We start from the raw sequence: 20,176 nt of genomic DNA, 5'->3' as shown, positions 1-20,176 counted from the left end.
TTACCTTCAGCGACTGGTGCACAAGAACACCCAGGTCTCATTGCACTTTCCCTTCTCCCAATCTATTGCAGTTCAGATAATAATCTGCCTTCCTGCTTTTGCCACCAAAGCGGATAACCTTACATTTATCCACATTATACTGCATCTGCCATGCATCTGCCCAATCACCCAACCTGTCCAAATCGTACTGGAGTTTCTCGGCATCCTCCTCACAGCACACACGCCCACCCAGCTTTGTGTCATCTGCAAACTTGGAGATATTACATCTAGTTCCCTCATCTAGATCATTAATATGTATTGTGACTAGCTGGGGTCCTAGGACCAATCCCTGCGGTACCCCACTAGTCACTGCCTGCCACTCGGAAAAAGACCCGTTTATTCCAACTCTTTACTTCCTGTCTGCCAACCAGTTCTCTGTCCAAGTCAGTACCTGGCCCCCAATCCCATGTGCCTTAACTTTACACGCTAATCTCTTATGCGGGACCTTATCGAAAGCTTTCTGAGAGTCCAAATACACCACATCCACTGGTTCTCCCTTATCTATTCTACCAGTTGCATCCTCAAAAAATTCCAGTAGATTAGTCAAGCACGAGTTGAGGTCGATGATCAGCCATGATCTTATTGAAGGCTTGAGGGGCCCGATGGCCCACCCTTGCTCCCATTTCTTATGTTCTTAACCCCACAGTCACTGACACCAATCTCCTCCTGTCTGATATAAACCAACCCCACAGTCACTGACACCAATCTCCTCCTGTCTGATATAAACCAGCCCCAGTCACTAACACCAATCTCCTCCTGTCTGATATAAACCAGCCCCACAGTCACAGACACCAATCTCCTCCTGTCTGATATAAACCAGCCCCAGTCACTAACACCAATCTCCTCCTGTCTGATATAAACCAGCCCCACAGTCACAGACACCAATCTCCTCCTGTCTGATATAAACCAGCCCCAGTCACTGACACCAATCTCCTCCTGTCTGATATAAACCAGCCCCACAGTCACTGACACCAATCTCCTCCTGTCTGATATAAACCAACCCCACAGTCACTGACACCAATCTCCTCCTGTCTGATATAAACCAACCCCACAGTCACTGACACCAATCTCCTCCTGTCTGATATAAACCAACCCCACAATCACTGACACCAATCTTCTCCTGTCTGATATAAACCAACCCCACAGTCAGTGATACCAATCTCTTTATCTGGAAATCAAATGTCTGTTGTATAATTGTACCAGCAGTTAACAGGCTCCTGTGAACTCCTCCGTCTGCTATTTTAATGTAGGCTTTGGTTAATTTATTTTAAACAGGTTTATTTTAAATGGGTTAATGCCTGCCTTAAAATGGTAGACTTAGGACTGTCACACAATCATGTTAAATCTTCGTGGAATAATTACCTGTGATTTTTAGACTAGAAACTTAAACCTGCCGTGTCACTTTCAGTCAGGAGCAGATCGCAGTTTTACACCAATCTCTGATTTGACAGCATGTTTCCAGCATTCACCGTTGTTCTTCCTGACTCTTGTAAAGGGGCCTTCTGTTCCATGCCGAGGAGCTCTGAACCATGGAAGAGAGCGGCTGGGACACATTTCTTACAGGCCTCAAGATTAACCCGCACGGTGACTTTGCTGTCAGTGCAGAGAGACAAGAAAGACCAAAGTGCCGTTTGCCCCTCTCAGTGTGGCCCTGAAGGACTGTGTCCAGGCTGAAGTTCTGTTCCCGCCGTACGATCCTCCCCCAGATTGTCCTTTCTGAGCTCCAGCCAGGTGATGCTAAACATTCAGGTGGGAAAGAAGAAAATCTACAACAATGTGTTTTAAACAAAGCTGATTATTTGACATTTATTAAAGAAAGACTTCCATTTCTATAGCACCTTTCACGGCCTCAGGACATCCCAAAGCACTTACAGGCAATGAAGTACTTTTGAAGTGGAGTCACTGTTGTAATGTGGCAGCCAATTTGCATACAACAAACTCCCACAAACAGCAACATGATAATGACCAGGTAATCTTATTTTTTTTGTTATGTTGATTGAAGGATAAATATTGACCAGGACACCGGGGATAACTCCCCTGCTCTTCTTCGAAATAGTGCCATGGGATATTTTACATCCACCTGAGAGCGCAGACGGGCCTCAGCTTAATGTCTCCAGAATATTAAATTCCAGCCCAGTTATAGGGTTATTAACATCAGCAGAAACAAACCGCAACTGTCAGAATGAACACGGTTCAGTCCTGAATATGATTAACAGCAGCAATAACAGCAGAATCCAACCTCTGCAGTCACATGTGAACTCACTGGTGTCTCAGCAGGTTGGATGAATCAGTGAATCTCTTCCCACACGCAGAGCAGGTGAATGGCCTCTCCCCAGTGTGAACATGCTGGTGTTTCAGTAGTTGGGATGAATGGGCGAATCCATTCCCACACATGGAGCAGGTGAACGGCCTCTCCCCAGTGTGAACTCGCAGGTGTGTCAGCAGATCCTTTTTGCTTTTAAAGCTCTTCTCACAGTCAGAACATTTAAAAGGTCTCTCATCAGTGTAAACAAGCTGGTGTTTAGCAAGCTGGGATGACTGAGTGAATCCCTTCCCACACAGGGATCAGGTGAACATCCTCTCCCCAGTGTGGGTGCGCTGGTGTACAGTGAGGTCAGATGATCGCCTGAACCCAGTCCCACAGTGAGAGCACCTGAATGGTTTCTCATCAGTCTGAACACGTTGATGGCATGTCAGTTCCCCGGAGCTTTTATTGCACTTCCCGCAGTCCGGGCATTTAAAAGGTCTCTTGTCAGTGTGAACTCGCCGGTGTTTCAGCAGGGCAGAGGAATGAGTGCATCCCTTCCCACACTCGGGGCAGGTGAACAGTGTCTCCCCGGTGTGACTGCGTCGATGAATTTCCAGCTCAAACGGGTAACTGAATCCCTTCCCACAGTCTCCACATTTACACGGTTTCTCCCCGGTGTGACTGCGCTTGTGTCTCGACAGGCCAGATGATCGACTGAAGCCTCATCCACATTGAGAACACGTGTACGGTTTCTCCCCGCTGTGAACAGTGCTTTTTGTTTCCATGTTCAAAGGCTGATGATATTCAGGTCCCAATGAATCAAGTGGCTCTGTCAGATCTTGATGTGATGTTTTGTTTGAGTTTCCCGTCTTCAAATCCTCCCCTTCTAATACCCTGTAAAATGAATTTAAAACAGGAAAAAGGGAGTGTGAGAGAGAACACACAAAAACACAAAGGCAGGTTGTGACATTGAGCTCAATGAATCTGGTCGTTTATGGGGTCGGCACCAGAAAAAAGTGACCATGAAAGCTGCCAGATTGTCGTAAAATCCCAACTGGTTCACTGATGTCCTTCAGGGAAGGGAACCTGCCACCTGGTCTGGGCCTACACATGACTCTGGCCTCTATGGGAGGAGAGAGAGAGAGATGTGGGAGTGGGAGGGGTCAAAGGAGAGACTTTATACATCTGCAGCTCGACAACAACTTTGACAAAAGCTCCCAAACCTGCGACCTCCAGCTCATAGAAGGACAAGGGAAGCAGGTACATGGGAACACAATCACCACCAAGTTCCCCTCCAAGTCACTCACCATCCTGACTTGGACAAATATCACCGTTCGTTGCTGAGTCAAAATCTGGTAACACCTGGCATTGTGGGAGTATCTTCACCACACGGACTGCAGCGGTTCAAGAAGAAGGCCCACCATCACCTTCTCAACAGGACACTGGGGATTGGCAACATATGCTGGCCTTGCTAGTGATGCCCATATCCCAAGAATTAATTTTTAAAATCTGTATGTAAAACAGATTAAAAGCCTTTACAGAAATACTTGTTCCTAAAACAATACTCTTTTACACTGTGTGAACAGTGTCTGTTTAACAACCTAATCTCCCCCAGAATCCACCTCCCTTGACAGTCTCAGATTGGAAATTGTTGGGTCCTCCTGGGCTCAGAAGTACTGGGTGTTAAACCCAGCAGCTTCTCCTCCATCTCCACTCCAGCTCAAACTGAAGGAACAAAAAGACCTACACAGGCGGCCAGGGACCTACCTTCCGTCAGCCTGCAATAAAACTCTTCCCCACAGCCACTGACTAATGGCGGCCGCAGCACCCACAATTCCCCGCGCCCCAGAAACCGCTCTATCCAAGGCGCTGATTTCCCCGCTGAGAGTGCAACCTCCACCACCTAGAAGGACAAGGGCAGCTGTTGCATGGGAGCACCATCATCTCCAAGTTCCCCTCCATGTCACACACCATCCTGACTTAGACATATCGTTGCTGAGTCAAAATCCTGGAACTCCTTAGCTAACAACATTGTGGGAGTACCTTCACCACACGGACTGCAGCGGTTCAAGAGGAAGGCTCACCACCCCCTTCTGAACGGGCAACTGGGGATGGGCAATATTTGCTGCTCTTGCGAGTGACGCCCATATCCCAAGAATGAATTAAAACAAATCTGTAGATGTAAACGGGATTAAATGCCTGTACAGAATCTCCCCCAGAATCCACCTCCCTTGACAGTCCCACATTGGAAATTGTTGGTGTTGTGTCGGTACCTTTCTACCTAGACACAATTTAGGACTCAGAACTCAGAAATTCAAACACGAAGTGCTTTATTGGAAGGAAAGGAAGTTCTGGAAAGTTCCAAACAAAGAGAGCTAAACTTAACCGAGAACACCCAACCATTTATCTCCTGTGACAGCGCCACCACAGGTGGGAGGAGAACACACAATACATAACATTTCCTCCCCTCTTAAATGGAAAGTCCACATTATTCCTCAACAGATAAGTTACTTTCAATGCATTCAACTAACCTAGGGTAGAGGTAGACTGCCTCAAACCCTGACTTTACCCTGGGGTTTATTCTGCCCCAGTTTTGTGGGTAAGTCACTAAGCCTACACATCCAAGCGTCTTGGAGGCCGCCGCTCCCTGTCAGGATACCGGCGGTCATTGCTTGCTTCCACAGCAGTAGGCATTGACACAGGCCTAGATGGAGAAGGTGCCTGTGTCAGTTGAAAGTCAGGAGTTTGCACAGGTGGAACAGTCTCTTTGACTTCCTGTGTTGGAGAAGAGCACTGTGGCAAAGGATGCTGGTTTGCGGTATCATCCGGAAACAGTTCAGGCCAACCAGCCGTTGGAGCCTCTGTGGCTGTCTCTGCTCCTAGCAACAGTTGATCTGTGTGTCTTCTCCAGACGATGTCCTCAGCAGTCTCAGCCATGTAAGACACAGGGCCCATCTGCGCAATCACCGTAGCAGGAACCCATTTCGGTCCAGTGTTGTAGTTTCGAGCTAGGACGTGCTCTCCCGGATGAAACCGTCTCTCCTTGGCTCTTTTCTCTCTCTTTTCAACTTGAGCTTGTTGTTGACAATGGACAACCTGTTCTGCCCTTGGAGGTTTGAGTAAGTCAAAACTTGTCCGCAACTGCCTCTTCATCATGAGCGAAGCGGGGGAAGTTTTGGTTGTGGCATGCGGCTCGTTCCTGTAGGACAACAGGAAGCTGTTCAGACGTTGGTGGATTGAGCCCTGACCTTGCGATGCCTTCAAGGCGTGCTTCAAAGTTTGCACGAACTTTTCTGCCTGGCCATTAGTAGAGGGATGATAGGGCGCAGACCTGATGTGTTGGACACCATTCACATGCAGGAAGGTTGCAAACTCCTGTGATACAAATTGTGCACCGTTGTCACTTACGAGTTGTTCCGGTGAGCCATAACGGCTGAACATCTCACCAAGTTTCTCAATTGTTTTCTCTGCCGTGGTAGACCTCATCACAGCGACCTCCGGCCACTTGCTACAAGCATCTACAACCACCATAAACATCTTCTCTTCGAAAGGACCGGCGAAGTCCACATGTACTCGCTGCCACACTTCTGCAGGCCAATCCCAGGGGTGTAGGGTTGCCAGCTGTGGAACATTCCGGACCCTTTGACATGGGGAACATGTTTTGGCTTTCTCCTCAATATTCCCATCGAGACCTGGCCACCAGAAGTAGCTTCTTGCCATTTCCTTCATCCGAACCATCCCACTGTGGCCTGTATGAAGTTGTTGCAGTATAGGTTCCCTCAGAGGTGGCGGAATGATGACACAACATGATTCTAATTGAATAAACTTCTTTGGTAGTTTAGATTAACAAGTAGAAGCAAACACCAGTATTGAAAATGTCTACAAAAGCTCATAAGGACTGTAGCAAAGAGCTAGAATTACCCTGATTGCCCGAGAAGGAAATGAACATACTGTTTATATCAAAGGTGCTGAAACTGGAGGCTGCAGAGAAGCAGCTCAAACACAAGGAGAAAGAAGAAATCTGAAAACACAAGGAGGAAAAAAAAGCATTGGTGCAGGTTCAAGGCTAAAGAAAAGGAGCATCAGCTACAGGATGTAATTTGACACCAGTACATTTAGTTTACAGTGGAGGATTCGCTGCATTCGTGTTTTTTGGCGACAGTATATATACCTCTGGCCAGAGTATGGATTGAATATCCTAAGTGCTCAGGCGTAAAAGAAGTAGGAGTTTCTATATCTGTGTCATTCAGAGGTTTTATTAGGGAATGATGACTTGCACAATGAGGAAGTTGTGGTCAAATTAACTAAAGGAGAAGGAAGCTATGGCTGGAAAAGGGATCCCATCCTCGTCGCCACTTGTTGTGTCGGTACCTTTCTACCTAGACACAATTTAGGACTCAGAACTCAGAGATTCAAACATGAAGTGCTTTATTGGAAGGAAAGGAAGTTCTGGAAAGTTCCAAACAAAGAGAGCTAAACTTAACCGAGAACACCCAACCATTTATCTCCTGTGACAGCGCCACCACAGGTGGGAGGAGAACACACAATACATAACAGTTGGGTCCTCCTGGGCTCAGAAGTACTGGGGTTAAACCCAGCAGCTTCTCCTCCATCTCCAATCCAGCTCAAACTGAAGCAACAAAAAGACCTACACAGGCGGCCAGGGACCTACCTTCCGTCAGTCTGCAATAGAACTCTTCCCCACAGCCGCTGACTAATGGCGGCCGCCGCACCCACAATTCCCTGCGCCCCAGAAACCGCTCTGATTCTGATTGAGGTAACAGAGAGGGTTGATGAGGACAATGCGGTTGACATGATGTACATAGATTTCCAAAAGGCGTTTGACAAAGTGCCACATAATAGGCTTGCCAGCAAAGTTGAAGCCCATGGAATAAAAGGATAAATGGATACGAAATTGGCTAAGTGACAGAAAACAGAGAGTAGTGGTGAACGGTTGTTTTTCGGACTCGAGGAAGGTACACAGTGGTGTTCCCCAGGGGTCGGTACTAGGATCACTGCTTTACTTGATATATATTAATGACTTAGACTTGGGTGCACAGGGCACGATTTCAAAATTTGCACATGATACAAAACTTGGAAGTATAGTGAACAGTGAGGAGGATAGTGATAGAATTCAAGAGGACATAGACAGGCTGGTGGAATGGGCGGACATGTGGCAGATAAAATTTAATGCAGAAAAGTGCGAAGTGGTACATTTTGGTAGGAAGAACGAGGAGAGGTAATATAAACTAAAGGGTACAATCCTAAAGTGGGTGCATGAACAGAGAGACCTGGGGGTATGTGTGCACAAATCGTTGAAGGTGGCAGGGCAGGTTGAGAAAGTGGTTAAAAAAGCATACGGGATCCTGGGCTTTATAAATAGAGGCATAGAGTCCAAAAGCAAGGAGGTTATGATGAACCTTTATAAAACACTGGTTCGGCCCCAACTGGAGTATTGTGTCCAATTCTGGGCACCGCACTTTAGGAAGGATGTGAAGGCCTTAGAGAGGGTGCAGAAAAGATTTACAAGAATGGTTCCAGGGATAAGAGATGAGGGACTTCAGTTACGTGGATAGACTGGAGAAGCTGGGGTTGTTCTCCTTAGAGCAGAGAAGGTTGGGAGGAGATTTAATAGAGGTGTTCAAAATCATGAGGGTTCTGGACAGAGTAGATAGAGAGAAACTGTTCCCATTGGCGGAAGGGTCGAGAACCAGAGGACACAGATTTAAGGTGATTGGCAGAAGAACCAAAGGCAACATGAGGGAGAACTTTTTCACGCGAGTGGTTCGGATCTGAAAAGCACTGCCTCAAATCACGGCTTTCAAAAGGGAATTGGCTAAGTACCTGAAGTAAAGAAATGTGCAGGGTTACGGGGAAAGGGCGGGGAGTGGGACTCGCTGAAGTGATCTTGCAGAGAGCCGGCATGGGCTCGATGGGCCGAATGGCCTCCTTTTGTGCTGTAACCATTCTATGATTCTATAAAATATTAGAAAGTTTGTTCTACAGAAGCACGGGTTTTATCTGCCTTTATTGATGAATTTAAAAAGTCTGTATTAAAACCTGAGCCAGTGTGTTGTGAGACAAAGAGCCTGGTGTCCAATAAGGGGAATAAAGGCCCACAGCCTCCCCTGGCCCCGGGCCCTGAACAAGGGACTGGAGAAACTCGCTGCCCTGCGGATCAGACAATCAGCCGGCGCTAGTCCCGCCCCTCGAGCTCCCCGATTGGTTGGAGGACCCGCCGCCGGCTCGCTCCTCCAGCCCCGCCCCGCTCGCTCCCTATTGGTCGGAAGCTCCCGTCAATCAGGCCGTGGGCCCGGTCACGTGTCCCGGAGGAGATCACGTGCACTGTCCAACTGACGTCGTTCGGTCCGGGGCCTCGCGGACTCTCAGGTTTTTCTATTTCTCTTTATTCTCTCCCGATCCACCCCTCCCCCCCACCCCGCGCGATTCTCCACCCAATCGGAGCGGAGAAAACTCACTTTGCGTCACCGATCGCGACTCTAACCGACACCAAGGCCTTTCCCCGGAATGCCCCGCGCCGACTCCGTCCGACAGGATCCGAGTGCGCAGGCGCAGCTCCGAGTGGGGGAGGGGGGTTGGTGTCCTCTGGGCATGCGCGGTTATTACCCTTGGTGACCGGGAGGGGTCGCTGTGTCGGACTCGGCCCAAACCGCCGCTCCGTGTGCGCATGCGCTGACTCTGGACTGTCAATCAACCATCAGCCAGAAGAGGTCGCTGGTGAGACCAGTGAAGAAAGAAAGACTTACATTTATGTAGCGCCTTTCACCACCACCGGATGTCCCAAAGCGCGTTACAGCTAATGAAGTACTTTTTGAAGTGTAGTCACTGCTGTAATGTAGGAAACACGGCAACCAAATAGCGCACAGCAAGCTCCCACAAACAGCAATATGATAATGACCAGATAATTTTTTTTGTTATGTTGATTGAGGGATAAACATTGATCAGGACACCGGGGAATAACTCCCCCGCTCTTCATGAATAAAATAAATTTACAGCACATAAGGAGGCCATTTGGCCCATCTTGCCGAGCTTTCCACCCTAATCCCACTGACCAGCACTTGGCCTGTAGCCTTCCAAGTACTTTTTAAATGTGATGAGAGTTTCTGCCTCCACCACCCTTTCAGGCAGTGAGTTCCAGACCCCACCACCCTCTGAGTGAAAAGATTTCTCCTCAAATCCCCTCTAAACTTCTGACCAATTACTTTAAATCTGTGCCCCCTAGTTATTGGCCCCTCTGCTAAGGGAAATAGGTCCTTCCTATTGACTCTATCTAGACCCCTTATAATTTTATACACCTCAATAAAGTCTCTCCTCAGCCTCCTCTGTTCCAAAGAAAACAAACCCAGCCTATCCAATCTTTCCTCATAGCTAAAATTCTCCAGCCCAGGCAACATCCTCGTAAATCTCCTCTACACCCTCTCCAGTGCAATCACATCTTTCCTGTAATGTGGTGACCAGAACTGCACACAGTGCTCTGGCTGCGGCCTAACAAGTGTTTTATACATTTCAAGCATAACCTCCCTGCTCTTACATTCCATTCCTTCGCTAATTAAGGCAAGTATCCCATATGACTTCTTAACCACCTTATCTACCTGTCCTGCTACCTTCAGGGATCTGTGGACATGCACTCCAAGGTCCCTCTGATCTTCTGCACTTCTCAGAGTCCTACCATTTATAGTGTATTCCCTTGCCTTGTTAGACCTCCCCAAATGCATTACCTCACACTTCTCCAGATTGAATTCCATTTGTCACTTGTCTGCCCACCTGACCAGTCCATTGATATCTTCCTGCAGTCTGCAGCTTCCTTCTTCATTATTAACCACATGGCCAATTTTTTTATCATCTGCAAACTTCTTAATCATACTTCCTACATTCAAGTCCCAATCATTGATATATAACACAAAAAGCAAAGGACCCAGTACTGAGCCCTGTGGAACCCCATTGGAAACAGTTTCCAGTCACATAAACACCCTTCGACCATTACCCTTTGTTTCCTGCCTCTGAGCCAATTTTGGATCCAACTTGACACTTTGCCTTGGATCCCATGGGCTTTTACTTTCGTGACCAGTATCAAAAGCCTTGCTAAAATCAATATAGACTACATCAAACGCACTCCCCTCATCGACCCTCCTTGTTACCTCCTCATAAAATTCAATCAAGTTAGTCAGACACGACCTTCCCTTAACAATGCCCGTATGCAACAAGACCTGGACGACGTTCAGGCTTGGGCTGATAAGTGGCAGGTAACATTCGCGACACAGAAGTGCCAGGCAATGAATATCTCCAACAAGCGAGAGTCTAACCACCTCCCCTTGACATTGAATGGCATTACCATCGCCGAATCCCCCACTATCAACATCCTGGGGGTCACCATTGACCAGAAACTTAACTGGACCAGCCATATAAATACTGTGGCAACAAGAGCAGGTCAGAGGCAGGGTATTCTGTGGGGAGTGTCTCACCTCCTGACTCCCCAAAGCCTTTCCACCATCTACAAGGCACAAGTAAGGAGTGTAATGGAATACTCTCCACTTGCCTGGATGAGTGCAGCTCCAACAACACTCAAGAAGCTCGACACCATCCAGGACAAAGCAGCTCGTATGATTGGCACCCCATCCACCATCTTAAACATTCACTCCCTCAACCACTGGTGTACCGTGGCTGCAGTGTGTACCATCTACAAGATGCACTGCAGCAACTCGCCAAGGCTTCTTCGGCAGCACCTCCCAAACCTGCGACCTCTTCCACCTAGAAGAACAAGGGCAGCAGGCGCATGGGAACACCACCACCTCCACGTTTCCCTCCAAGTCACACACATCATCCTGACTTAGAAGTATATTGCCGATCCTTCATCATCGCTGGGTCAAAATCCTGGAACTCCCTCCCTAACAGCACTGTGGGAGTACCTTCAGCACACGGACTGCAGCGGTTCAAGAAGGTGACCCACCACCGCCTTCTCAAGGGCAACTAGGGATGGGCAATAAATGCTGGGCCATCCAGCGACGCCCAGATCCCATAAAAAAACGAATTAAAAAAAAATCCATGCTGACTGTCCCTGATTAATCAGTGTCTTTCTAAATGAAGATTTATCCTGTCCCTCAGAACTTTTCCCAATAACTTTCCCACCACCGAGGTTAGGCTGACTGGCCTGTAATTACTCAGTCTATCCCTTTCTCCCTTTTTAAACAACGGTCCCACGTTAGCAGTTCTCCGGTCCTCTGGCACCACACCTGTAGCCAGAGAGGATCGGAAAATGATGTTCAGAGTCTCTGCTATTTCCTCTCTTACTTCTCTTAACAGTCTGGGATACATTTCATCCGGGCCTGGGGATTTATCCACTTTCAGAGATGCTAAACCCCTTAATATTTCCTCTTTCACTATGTTTATTTCATCTAATATTTCACACTCTTCCTCCCGATTGCAATGTCTGCATCGTCCCTCTCTTCTGTGAAAACAGACGCAAAGTATTCATTAAGAACCATACCCATGTCTTCCGCTTCCACACACAGGTTACCTTTATAGTCCCTAATAGGCTCCACTCTTACTTTAGTTATCCTCTTGCTCTTAATGTATTTATAAAACATCTTTGGGTTTTCCTTGATTTTACTTACCAATATTTTTTCATGCTTTGCTTTTCTTCTTTGAAATAGTGCCATGGGATCTTTGACATCCACCTGAGAGAGCAGACGGGGCCTCGGTTTAACGTCTGCTCCAAAAATCGGCACCTCTGACAGTGCCGCACTCCCTCAGCACTGCACTGGAGTGTCAGCCTAGATTTTTGTGCTCAAGTCTCTGGGCTGGGACTTGAACCCACAACTTTCTGACTCAGAGGCGAGAGTGCTACCAACTGAGTCACAGCTGACACTAAAGAACAAGCAGTTCTGATGAAAGGTTATCGACCTGAAACGATAACTCTGTTTCTGTCTCCACAGATGCTGCCTGACCTGCTGAGGATTTCCAGCATTTTCTGTTTTTATTAAAGAAACGAGGGAGTGATTGCCGAGAGGAAGAATGTTGGGTCGTCCTGCGCATGCGCACCTCCCTGGTGGCTGAGGCGAAACACCGACTCGCCCCCACCTGAGCCATGCACGCGTACCAGATGTTGCAGCTCCGCATGCGCGCCCGATGTTCCTACCGCGGAGTTTTGTGTGCTGACCATACGCGTTGCGGACCGATCGGGACGGGCGATTGTGGAGCAGGAGGGAGAGCGCGGGGGCAATGACCACATGGGCGGGACTCAGAGTCAACAGTGCGCTTTCTGGAGCGCGGGGGCTTGTGGGTATTACAGCTGCCATTACCGCTAATCCTTTCAACCAACCTGTGCAGCAGCTGGGGCCTGAAAATCAGCTTCACTCTCCCTGGGCTGGGTAAGGGGAACATGAGACAACATTGTCTTACCCCTTTCTAAACTCGTTTTACAGGGTTATAGAAGTGGAGCAGTTACAGGCGGGAAGCTCAGATCAAACATCACGTCAAGATCTGATAGAGTCGCTCGATTCATCAGGACCTGACTATCATCGGCCTTTGCACATGGAAGGAGAAAGCAGCGATCGCAGCGATGACAAACTGCACTCGTGTTCGGTGTGTGGACGCGAATTCAGCCGATCGTCTGACCTGGCGAAACACGTGCACCGTCACACTGGGGAGAAACCGAGTAAAGGTGGGGACGGCGGGAAGAGATTCAGTTCCCCATCTGCATTGGAAGTTCAACGGCGCACTCACACCAGGGACAGTCCGTTCACCTGCTCCGTGTGTGGAAAGGGATTTGTTTATCCATCCCACCTGCTGAGACACCAGCGAGTTCACACTGGGGAGAGACCATTTAACTGTTCTGACTGTGGGAAGTGCTTTAAATGTTCCGGGGATCTGAATCAACACCAGCTTGTTCATACTGATGAGAGGCCGTTTACCTGTTCTGACTGTGGAAAGAGATTTAAATGCTCCGGAGATCTGAAGCAACACCAGCTTGTTCACACTGATGAGAGGCCATTTACATGTTCTGACTGTGGGAAGAGCTTTAAAAGCTCCGGGTTTCTGACCACACACCAGCGAGTTCACACTGGGGAGAGGCCGTTCACCTGCTCCGTGTGTGGGAAGGGATTCACTCTGTCATCCACCCTGCTGACACACCAGCTTGTTCACACTGATGAGAGAGCCTTTAAATGTTCTGACTGTGGGAAGAGCTTTAAAAGCTTCAATGAGCTGAAGCGACACCAGCGAGTTCACACTGGAGAGAGACCGTTCACCTGCTCCGTGTGTGGGAAGGGATTTGCTTGGTCATCCAACCTTTTGGCACACGAGCGGGTTCACACTGGGGAGAGGCCGTTCATCTGCTCTATGTGTGGGAAGGGATTCACTCAGGCACCCCACCTGCAGACACACCAGCTTGTTCACACCGACGAGAGACTGTTTAAATGTTCTGACTGTGGGAAGAGCTTTAACAGATCCCAGGAGCTGAAGCGACACCAGCCAGCTCACACTGGAGAGAGAAGATCCCCTTGCTCCGTGCGTGGGGAGGGATGCTCACAGTCATTCAACCTGCTGACACACCAGCTTGTTCACACTGGGGAGGCACCGTTTAAATGTTCTGACTGTGGGAAGAGTTTTAAAAAATCTGGGCAGTTGAAGAGACACCAGCGAGTTCACACTGGGGAGAGACCGTTCACCTGCTCCGTGTGTGGGAAGGGATTCACTGAGTCATCCACCCTCCTGTCACACCAGCTTGTTCACACTGATGAGAGACCATTTAAATGTTCTGATTGTGGGAAGAGCTTTAAAAGCTCTAAGAGCCTTAAGGGACACCAGCATCTTCACACTGATCATAGAATCTAACAGCACAGAAGGAGGTGATTCGGCCAATCGTGTCTGTGCTGGTTTTTTGAGAGAGCTGTCCAGTTTAGTCCCACACCCCAGTTTATTGAGACTATCCGTTCAGCTGCCTCTGCCACTTCCCTTCCTTCCCCAGCCCACCAGGCCAAACTTCCTCTAAGGATCCCCCCTGCCCTAGCCCTGAACTCACATCTTTCTCCAGTTTCTCTCTGATCTCCCCTCATGACCTCTCCGCACTCATCTTGTCGATGAGACCCACTTCCTGCTCCCTCGACTCTATTCCCACCAAACTGCTGACCACCCAACTTCTTTTTCTGGCTCCATGTTAGCTGACATTGTTAACGGTTCTCCTCAGGTACTGTCCCCCTCTCCCTCAAATCTGCCGTCATCACCCATCTCCCTAAAAAAAACAACCGTTGACTCCTCCGTCCTTGCAAACTACCGCCCCATCTCCAACCTCCCTTTCCTCTCCAAAATCCTTGAACGTGTTGTCGCTTCCCAAATCCCGCAATTCCATGTTTGAATCCCTCCAATCAGGTTTCCACCTCTGCCAAAGTACTGAAACGGTTCTCATCAAAGTCACAAATGACATTCTTTGTGACAAAGGTAAACTATCCTTCTTGGCTTGTCTGCAGCCTTTGACACGGTTGACCACTCCATCCTTCTCCAGCTGGGTGGGACTGCACTCACCTGGTTCCATAATCGTAGCCAGAGAATCACCTGCAATGGATTCTCTTCCCGCTCCCGCACTGTTACCTCTGGTGTCCCCCAAGGATCTATCTTCGGCCCCCTCCTATTTCTCATCTACATGCTTCCCCTTGGCGACATCATCCGAAAACACAGCGTCAGTTTCCACATGTACGCTGACGACACCCAGCTCGACCTCACTACCACATCTCTTGACCTCACGGTCTCTAAATTGTCAGACTGCATGTCCGACATCCAGTTCTGGATGAGCAGAAATTTACTCCAATTAAATATTGGGAAGACCGAAGCCACTGTTTTCCGTCCCCGCCGCAAACTCTGTTCCCTAGCCTCCATCCCTCTCCCTAACATCTGTCTGAGGCTGAACCACACTGTTTGCAACCTTGGTGTCATATTTGACCCTGAAATGAGCTTCCGCCCACATATCCACGGCATAACTAAGACCGCCTCTTTCCACCTCCGTAACATCGCCCACCTCCGCCCTTGCCTCAGCTCATCCGCTGCTGAAACCCTCATCCATGCCTTTGTTACCTCTAGACTTGACTATTCCAACTCACTCCTATGTCCTACACTACGTAAACTTGAGGTCATCCAAAACTCGGCTGCCTGTGTCCTAACTTGCACCAAGTCCCGTTCACCCATCACCCCTGTGCTCACTGACCTACATTGGCTCCTGGTTAAGCAATGCCTCGATTTCAAAATTCTCATCCTTGTTTTCAAATCCCTCCATGGCCTCGCCCCTTCCTATCTCTGTAATCTCCACAACACCCAAGATATCCTCTAATTCTGCCCTCTTGAGCATCCCTGATTATAATCGCTCCACCATTGGTGGCCGTACCTTCTGTTGCCTGGACCCTAAGCTCTGGAATTCCTTCCCTAAACCTCTCTGCTCTCTACCTCTCTTTCCTTCTTTAAAGCACTCTTTAAAACTTACCTCTTTGACTAAGCTTTTTGGTCACCTACCCTAATTTCTCCTTATGTGGCTCGGTGTCAAATTTTTTGTCTTATACTACTGTGCAGCGCCTTGGGACATTTTACTACGTTAAAGGCGCTATATAAATACAAGTTGCTGTTGTTATCCCCACAACATAAGAACATAAGAAATAGGAGCAGGAATAGGCCACTTGGCCCCTCGAGCCTGCTCCGTTATTCAATAAGATCATGGCTGATCTTGGGCTCAAAGCCACTTCCCCGCCCTCTCCCCATAACCCATCACTCCCTTATCTTGCAAAAATCTGTCTATCTCCACCTTAAATGTATTTAATGACTCCGCCTCCACAGCTCTCTGGGGCAGAGGAGTCCACAGATTTACGACCCTCTGAGAGAAGAAATTCCTCCTCATCTCAGTTCTAAAAGGACGACCCTTTATTCTAAAACTGTGCCCCCGAGTTCTAGATTTCCCCATGAGGAGAAACATCCTCTCTGCATCTACCTTGTCGAGCCCCCTCAGTATCTTATATGTTTCAATAAGATCACCTCTCATTCGTCTAAACTCCAATGAGTATAGGCCCAGCCTGCTCAACCTTTCTTCATAAGTCAACCCCCTCATCTCAGGAATCAACCGTGTGAATTGTCTCTGAACTGCCTCCAATGCAAGTATATCCTTCCTTAAATAAGGAGACCAAAACTGTACGCAGTACTCCAGGTGTGGTCTCACCAATACCCTGTACAGTTGTAGCAGGACTTCCCTGCTTTTATACTCCAACCCCCTTGAAATAAAGGCCAACATTCCATTTGCCTTTTTGATTACTTGCTGTACCTGCAGGCTAACTTTTTGTGTTTCATACACGGACCCCCAGGTCCCTCTGAACTGTAGCATTTTGTAATCTCCCATTTAAATAATAATTTGCTTTTTTATTTTTCCTGCCAAGTGGATAACCTCACACTTTCCCACATTATACTCCATCTGCCAAATGTTTGCCCACTCACTTAGCCTGTCTATATCCCTTTGCAGATTCTTTGAGCCCTCTTCACAACTTGCTTTCCCACCCATCTTTGTATCATCTGTAAACTTGGCTACATTACACTCGGTCCCTTCATCCAAGTCATTAATGTGGATAGTAAATAGTTGAGGCCCCAGCACTGATCCCTGTGGCACCCCACTAGTTACCGTTTGCCAACCAGAAAATGACCCATTTATCCCGATTCTCTGCTTTCTGTTAGCCAATTCTCCATCCATGCTAATATATTACCCCCAACTCCGTGAGCTCTTATCTTATGCAGTAACCTTTTATGTGGCACCTTATCGAATGTCTTCTGGAAATCCAAATACACTAAATCTACTGGCTCACCCTTATCCACTCTGCTCGTTACATCCTCAAAGAACTCCAGCAAATTTGTTAAACATGATTTCCCTTTCATAAAATCATGCTGACTCTGCTTGACTCCATTATGATTTTCCAAATGCCCTGCTACTGCTTCCTTAATGAAGGACTCCAGCATTTTCCCAATGACAGATGTTAGGCTAACTGGTCTATGAACATTTACATGAACGATTTGGACTTGGGAATCAGAAGTATAATTTCAAAATTTGCAGATGCCACGAAATTGGGGGGTGTAGTTAATACCGAGGAAGACTGCGATAGCATCCTTGTGGAATTATTCAGTTGTGTTCAGTAAATAGCAGCGCCATCTTTTAATTTGCTTTGACTAATCACATCACTATATAGTTATGTGAAAAACAAAAATCATTAACAGCTCCCAATTTCAGAATTAGATACATAGAAAAATAGGAGCAGGAGTAGGCCATTCGGCCCTTCGAGTTTGTCAAACACGATTTCTCTTTCATAAATCTATGTTGACTTTGTCTAAACCCGTTAATATTTTCGAAGTGTCCTGTTATCACATCCTTTATAATAGACTCGAGCGTTTTCCCTACTACTGATGTTAGGCTAACCGGTCTGTAGTTCCCTGTTTTCTCTCTCCCTCCTTTTTTAAATAGTGGGGTTACATTTGCCACCCTCCAATCTGCAGGAACTGTTCCATAATCTATAGAATTTTGGAAGATGACAACCAATGCATCCACTATTTCAATGGCTACCTCTTTTAGTACTCTGGGATGCAGATTATCAGACCCTGGGGATTTATCAGCTTTCAGTCCCATTAATTGCTCCAGCACTATTTTTTTTACTAATACTAATTTCCTTTAATTCATCCTTCTCACTAGACCCTTGGTTCCCTAGCATTTCTGGGAAGTTATTTGTGTCCTCTTCCGTGAAGACAGAACCAAAGTATTTGTTTAATTGCATCGCCATTTCCTTGTTCCCCATTATAAATTCTCCCGTTTCTGACTGTAAGGGACCTACATTTGTCTTCACTAGAAACATAGAAGATAGGAGCAGGAGTAGGCCATTCGGCCCCTCGAGCCTGCTCCCCCATTCAACGAGATCATGGCTGATCATCCAAATTCAGTACCCTGTCCCTGCTTTCTCTCCATATCCTTTGATCCCTTTAGCCTTAAGAAATATATCCAACTCCTTCTTGAATATATTTAATGAACTGGCCTCCACTCTCTGGGTGAAGAAATTCCTCCTCATCTCAGTCCTAAATGGCTTACCCCTTATCCTTAGGCTGTGACCCCTGGTTCTGGACTCCCCGGCCATCGGGAACATCCTTCCTGCATCTAATCTGTCTAGTCCTGACAGAATTTTATATGTTTCAATGATATCCCCTCTCATTCTTCTAAACTCCAGCGAGTACAAGCCCAATCGACCCAATCTCTCCTCATACGTCATTCCTGCCATCCCAGGTATCAGCCTGGTGAATCTTCGCTGCACCCCCTACATGGCAAGAACATCCTTCCTCAGATAGGGCGACCAAAACTGCATACAATACCCTAGGTGTGGTCTCACCAAGGCCTTGTACAACTGCAGCAAGACATCCTTGTTCCTGTACTCGAACCCTCTCGCTACGAAGGCCAACATACCATTTGCCTTCTTAACCGCCTGCTGCACCTGCATGCTTACCTTCAGCGACTGGTGCACAAGGACACCCAGGTCTCATTGCACTTCCCCTTCTCCCAATCTATTGCCAATCAGATAATAATCTGCCTTCCTGTTTTTACCACCAAAGTGGATAACCTCGCATTTATCCACATTATATTGCATCTGCCATGCTTCCGCCCAATCACCCAACCTGTCCAGATCATACTGGATTTTCAGGGCATCCTCCTTAAAGCATACTCTCCCACCCAGCTTTGTGTCGTCTGCAAATTTTGAGATATTACATCTAGTTCCCTTGTCTAGATCATTAATAAATATTGCGAATAGCTGGGGTCCAAGGACCGATCCCTGCGGTACCCCACTAGTCACTGCCTGCCACTCGGAGAACGATCCGTTAATTCCGACTCTTTGCTTTCTGTCTGCCAACCAGTTCTCTATCCAAGTCAGTACCTTGCCTCCAATCCCATGTGCCTTAACTTTGCACACTAGTCTCTTATGCAGGACCTTATCGAAAGCTTTCTGAAAGTCCAAATACACCACATCCACTGGTTCTCCCTTATCTATTCTACCAGTTACATCCTCAAAAAACTCCAGTAGATTAGTCAAGCACGATTTACCTTTCGTAAATCCATGTTGACTTTGTCCGATCCTGTCACTGTTTCCCAAGTGCTCTGCTATTACATCCTTTATAATGGACTCTAGCATTTTCCTTTTTCTTTTTCTTGTCAGATTCAAACTCAACTCCTTCCAAGTACAATCTAACACTTCAAAAATTGTAATGGATGTAGGCGAGATATTAGGACTAATACAATAGCAAAATATTGCGGATGCTGGAAATCTGAAATAACAACAGAAAATATATCGAGGAGAGAGAAACAGAGTTAACGTTTCGAGTCGGAGACCCTTCATCAGAACTGGAAACGGTTAGTAAAGAGATTTTTAAGCAGGGGTAGGGAGGGGGGAGGAAAGAACAAAGGGAAGGTCTGTGATAGGATGGAAGAACAAAGGGAAGGTCTGTGATAGGATGGAAGAACAAAGGGAAGGTCTGTGATAGGATGGAAGAACAAAGGGAAGGTCTGTGATAGGATGGAAGAACAAAGGGAAGGTCTGTGATAGGATGGAAGAACAAAGGGAAGGTCTGTGATAGGAGGAAAGAACAAAGGGAAGGTCTGTGATAGGATGGAAGAACAAAGGGAAGGTCTGATAGGATGGAAGAACAAAGGGAAGGTCTGTGATAGGATGGAAGAACAAAGGGAAGGTCTGATAGGATGGAAGAACAAAGGGAAGGTCTGTGATAGGATGGAAGGCAGGAGAGATTGACTGACAAAAGGGATGATGGTGCGAGGCAAAAGGAGAGGTAATGGGACAAGTTAAGAAACAAAAGATGGCTCTA

At 47.4% G+C, this 20,176-nt stretch overlaps 1 protein-coding gene and 2 pseudogenes across 2 annotated transcripts; 1 reads left to right on the top strand and 2 right to left on the bottom strand.

The window, feature by feature from the left end:
* Nucleotides 1–20,176, bottom strand: part of LOC147118938 (uncharacterized) — a 79,815-nt pseudogene that overhangs the window by 34,446 nt on the left and 25,193 nt on the right.
* LOC147118941 (uncharacterized) lies at nucleotides 1,823–3,181 on the bottom strand (annotated as a pseudogene).
* On the top strand, nucleotides 8,620–19,591 carry LOC147118940 (uncharacterized). 2 transcript variants are annotated; one of them, XM_085984675.1, is made up of 3 exons: nucleotides 8,620–8,677; nucleotides 12,241–14,154; nucleotides 19,513–19,591. In XM_085984675.1, the coding sequence occupies exon 2, from the start codon at nucleotides 12,839–12,841 to the stop codon at nucleotides 14,138–14,140; it is 1,302 nt and encodes a 433-aa protein (XP_085840801.1). In that variant the 5' UTR covers nucleotides 8,620–8,677; nucleotides 12,241–12,838; the 3' UTR covers nucleotides 14,141–14,154; nucleotides 19,513–19,591. The 2 variants fall into 2 exon arrangements, with proteins under 2 accessions (XP_085840801.1, XP_085840800.1); XM_085984674.1 differs by lacking the exon at nucleotides 19,513–19,591 and having other exon boundaries at nucleotides 8,651–8,677; nucleotides 12,730–14,140.

The sequence above is a fragment of the Somniosus microcephalus genome, chromosome 4 (assembly GCF_052327205.1).
Source record: "Somniosus microcephalus isolate GS21.2 chromosome 4, FLI_Smic_1.0, whole genome shotgun sequence".
NCBI classification, from domain to species: domain Eukaryota; kingdom Metazoa; phylum Chordata; class Chondrichthyes; order Squaliformes; family Somniosidae; genus Somniosus; species Somniosus microcephalus.
The sequence above is the reverse complement of the archived record's forward strand: the minus strand, read 5'-3'. Positions and strand labels throughout refer to the sequence as shown.

Coding starts and splice junctions, on each gene's coding strand:
- LOC147118940 (XM_085984675.1), top strand. CDS start 12,839: ATGGAAGGAGAAAGCAGCGATCGCAGCGATGACAAACTGCACTCGTGT.